General features: G+C 37.5%; 1 protein-coding gene across 1 annotated transcript in view; it reads right to left on the bottom strand.

Annotated features, from left to right (window-relative positions):
- The window catches only part of crtc2 (CREB regulated transcription coactivator 2), a 23431-nt gene that overhangs the window by 1396 nt on the left and 17035 nt on the right, over positions 1 to 5000 (bottom strand). The window contains exons 12-14 of the mRNA XM_056479966.1: positions 2285 to 2341; positions 2038 to 2176; positions 1 to 247 (exon numbers count right to left, since the gene is read on the bottom strand). The exon at positions 1 to 247 is cut by the window's left edge and continues 1396 nt beyond it. Of these exons, the coding sequence (XP_056335941.1) occupies positions 144 to 247; positions 2038 to 2176; positions 2285 to 2341 (300 nt within the window). The 3' untranslated portion in view covers positions 1 to 143. The remainder of the gene's footprint in view (positions 248 to 2037; positions 2177 to 2284; positions 2342 to 5000) is intronic.

The raw sequence follows: 5000 nt of genomic DNA, 5'->3' as shown, positions 1-5000 counted from the left end.
AAGAAATGTGTTCAGGTACTCAAACAAGTCAGGTGTGAAAACGCTCTAGGGACTACATTTCAAGTTCATTGGCAAAAAAAATTCTTTAAAAAGGTACTTGTCTGAATTAATATGTGTGTTTTTAGAGCACTTTTATGACACATTCATGGCCAACCCAAATTACTGTCCAGACCAAAGGTTTCTAGATCAAAGTCCAGAACTGAGTCCGGCAGACCTGAGATGTCCTGGTCCAGCCAGGATGACGGGTCTGAAAAAGAAGGAGAAACAATACATATTAAGTTCATTATAGGAGAATATCAAATGAAGTAGAAGAAATAAAGACTATATGCTTCACTGCGTGACTGATAAAACAGCAAAATCACCCATAACCTACAGAATCATACTGATATGCATACAGCAGAGAAAATAAGTATTGAACACGTCACCATTTTTCTCAGAAAACATATTTCTAAAGGTGCCAGGGGAAAAGTATTGAACACATGAAGAATGGGAGGTGTAGAAAGACATGGGAAGCCCAGACAGCAGCTGAAATCTCTTAGTAGTTCTTCAGCAACCCTCTGCCCTTCCTCATTGTAAATGAATATTAGCTGCTTCAGTCCAACATCTACATTCATCAGGATGATGAAGATGAAATCAGGGTGGGCATTACAGCAAGACAATGATCCAAAACACAGCCAAGGAAACTCAAATGGTTTCAGAGAAAGAAAATCAAGCTGTAGAATGGCCCAGCTAATCGCCTGACTTGAATCCAATAGAAAATACAAAATAAAGATTTGATAGACGAGACCCACAAAATCATCCAGATTTTTTACAATCTGTTGAAGTTTGTGAAAAACTCATACCTGTGCAATGCGTGTGACTTCATTCTCCATATGAGAGGTGACACACTGACACACTTTCTTCTCGTGTCATTTCATTGTTATCTAATACATAACTAATTTTTCAGATTTTTATTTTCATGTTTGTATTGTTTGGGTTTTTACCAAAATCTGGTTCAATACCATGTCAGCTCCAACAGCTCCTTTAGAAATATTATTCCCAGGAAAAAACATGACGTGTTCAATATTTATTTTTCCCGCTGTATCTGCTTCTGAATGAAATCAACATGATCAAAACTTCGCTTAAAAAAAAAAATCAATGTTATAAGTAGTATTTCTAGATGAACACTTACAGGACTGAAGCAACCTAAGTTAATTTGAATTTAATTATACACTGTACTTTTAGAAAACTGAAATGAGTATCAAATATGAAACATCTGATTTTGAGGAATATTGATTTTTTTAGTCTTCAATAATGACTAAAGTAGCAAAAAAAAGTCTAACTTTTAATCAATTAAAAGTCATATATTACTGATAGATTTGCCAATTTTAAAGCTCAAAATTTGATGAATACAGCTATTTAGATCAGTGTTTCTCAACCACATTCCTGGAGGACCACCAGCTCTGCATATTTTCCATGTCTCCTTAACCAAACACACCTGATCCAGATGAACAGCTCATTAACAGACCCTAAAGCAGTGTTTTCCAACCCTGTTCCTGAAGGCACACCAACAGTACACATTTTTAACCTCTCCCTAATGAAACACCTGAATCAACTCAGCAGAACATTAGAAAAGACCCCAAAACCTGACACGAATGGGTCAGATAAGGGAGACATACAAAATATGTACTGTTGGTGTGCCTCCAGGAACAGGGTTTGGAAACACTGGACTAAAGGACCTGAAATGGGTGTGACAGACAAAGGAAACATCCACAACATGCAGTGTTGGTGGTCCTCCAGGAACATGGTTGAGAAACACTAATTCAGACCCTCCTTAACAAAACAGTAGACTACGCTGTAAATAAACATTTGTGACATTGAATTTTGAAGGTTTCTTTATCGTTCATGCATTTCTTTCACTAAAAACACATTTACAAAATCTGAATTTCTAGCGGATGTTGCCTAAAGGCTCAAAAACAAATTGATTTAGATTTTTCTGACTGTTAGTTCACATGTCAGGTTTTACCGTGATAAACTGGCAGCTCTTATCTATCTTACCAGATAAGTTGATGTTGAAAGCATTGTGTGCGTCTCCAGCGCTGCAGCTCTGGTTCTGCTGTTCTCTGCTTTCTGCAGCTTCACAGTGAAGCTCTGACCCTCTGCTGCCACCCAGAGGCTCTTTCTGTAGCGCTCCGAGCTGAACAGAGGACAAACACCATCAAAATCACACACACACAGACTATATAGACAAAACAGTGTATACGTGTGCAATCCTAACTGATGATTCATGTAATAAACAATGTACCTGCTGAGAAAGAGCCTTTGCCTGGCTCGGGGTAAGATGTAAGCCGACATACGACTCCTGTAAGAAAAAGGGGGTTTGTAATCATCAAGTCTGGTTCACACAATAAAAGTACAATCAGTTTAATGAAAGAAAGGAAATTTGCCATTAACTCGATGATGCACTAAATAGGTCTAAAAGTGACATGAATGAGATTATAGTTCCTATACCTTAATTATATCAAGGTTTATTATGATCTATATCTAAATTAACTTTGTCATTTGATATTTCAGGTATTTCTCAATTAACTTGAGTTTGACGATTAGGAAATCCTTATTTACACTTCAGAATTATTTTTTTTTATTATAAAAATGAACAATTAAGAGGGCGACATGGTGGCTCAGTGGTTAGCACTGTTGCCTCACAGCAAGAAACTCGCTGATTTGAGTCCCAGCTGGGTCAGTTAGCATTTCTGTGTGGAGTTTGCACGTTCTCCCTGTGTTGGCGTGGGTTTCCTCCGGGTGCTCCAGTTTCCCCCACAGTGCAAAGACATACGCTATAGGGGAATTGAAGAAACTAAATTGGCCTTAGTATGTGTGTGTGAATGAGTTTGTATGGATGTTTCCCAGTACTGGGTTGCAGCTGGAGGGGCATCCGCTGTGTAAAACATATGCTGAATACGTTGGCAGTTCATTCCACTGTGGCGACGTCTGATTAATAAAGCGACTAAGCCGAAGGAAAATGAATGAATGAATGAATAAATGAATAAACAATTAAGATATTTTTTGTTGAATGCAAAATGATTAGCCCTTCTGTAAATTCGAATTGTTTTTCAAATATTTTTCAAGCGATGTTTTGAGTAGAGAACTTTTTTTTAATACATAATAATTTTAATACCTCATTTATTTTGTCTTTGCCATGACAGTACATAGTGTTTTACAAGAAACTAGTATTCAGCTTAAAGTGCAATTTAAAGGCTTAACTAGGTTGATTTGATTAGGCATGTCAGGATATTTAAGTCATTGAACAACAGTGGCTTTAGCCAAAAAAAGATTCTTAAAGAAGCTAATAATATTGACCTTAAAAATCATAATAAAAAAAACTGACAGAAATAAAACTTTCTCCAGAAGAAAAGAACAGGAAACACTGTGAGCATCTCTTTGCTCTGTTAAACTTTGGAAATATCTTTTTTTAAAAATACAAAGGAAGTTCACATGAGGGTAATAAAAACGCCCTCAACTATATAAAATTGATGAACGCATACAAAGGCTGTGTTAAAAAAATTAAAATAAGATAAACAATGATTTGTGGAAAACATTACAAGATATTTAATAAATCCCTATAATAATAAATACAATAAATTTCCTTCAGAAGTTCAAAGAAATCGGCAGCACGGTGGCTCAGTGGTTATCACTGTCGCCTCACAGCAAGAAGGTCGCTGGTTGGGCAAGAGTCCTGGCTGGGCTAGATGGCATTTCTGCGTGGAGTTTGCATGTTCTCTTTTTGGCTTGGGTTTCCTCCGGGTGCACCGGTTTCCCCCACAGTCCAAAGACATGCGCTGCAGGGGAATTGAATAAGCTAAATTGGCTGTAGAGTGTGTGTGTGTGTGTGTGTGTATGGATGTTTCCATCCGCTGTGTAAAACATATACTGGATAAGTTGGCGGTTCATTCCACTGTGGCGACCCCTGATGAATGGATGAGTTCAAATGATATGATAGCCAGCTAGTTAACGCTTAACTAGCCAGCTAGTTAACGTTAAGCGAGGGTAGCTTGCGTTAGTTAACTTATCTAGCGCTTACGGATAGCTCAAACTGCTGTGTTTTGTGTATTATATTATTTTTAACTTGATGTTTCTTCAAATGCGACGGTGAATTTTTGAAGGCCATTATTTCGCAGTCTTTTGGAAGGCAGAGTATGCACTTCACTCTATATAAACTGTCTTTCACTCAACAAATGCAAACATGGACTCTAAATAGGGCCATGGGTGGTCTTTTTCCTCATTGCCACAAACAGTTGAAAGTGAAGGATTTGAAGGTGGGATTTCTGGATTTTCCATGTCGAAAACAAACTACAGTGCTCTCAATGCAGGCAGGCAGCACTGTCTTCTTTGATCGTCTGACTGATGACGAGCCAGCTTATTCAAACCTGTGACAGAGCCATCTGCTGCTCTAGCAGTGATAATGTGGGTTTGGGATGATTCGTAACAGTTTTATAATTGTGACGAGTAACTATGCAGCACATAAAAAATCTATAGGAGTAAAAGTATTAAACTCAACGAAAATATTATACTGAAGTAAAAGTGGAAGTAGAGAAAAAACAATCCTTCAGTAGAGTCCAGATACAGCCTTTTAGTACTTAAGTGCAGTAGTGAAGTAGTTCTACTTCATTGCTATACATCTCTGGTGTCAGTATAGTGGCAGACTATTTAAACTATATACAGACGGCTGCTTCTCAGTCAGGGCAGTTTATGCTAATGAGGATGAGACCATCACTAATGGGGGGGGCTTTCCCCCTTTGATGACATTCTCCCTTTATAAATGTCAATCAAAGTGTTTCTGCAGACTATTTTCATCATATGTGATTATAAAAAAAGAGGAATAATTAATTTTTACCATCAGAAGCTGGCTATGTTAATACATTGTACCATGCAACTGTGTTTAAACCCCTTATAAAAGTGATTTTTGCATAATAAGTCCCGTTTAAATGTAACTACATCCTCATAATCCAAACATGTCTCAC

Source organism: Danio aesculapii, chromosome 19 (assembly GCF_903798145.1).
Source record: "Danio aesculapii chromosome 19, fDanAes4.1, whole genome shotgun sequence".
Lineage (NCBI taxonomy): Eukaryota > Metazoa > Chordata > Actinopteri > Cypriniformes > Danionidae > Danio > Danio aesculapii.
Note: the sequence above shows the minus strand (reverse complement) of the source record. Positions and strands in the feature narration are given on the sequence as shown.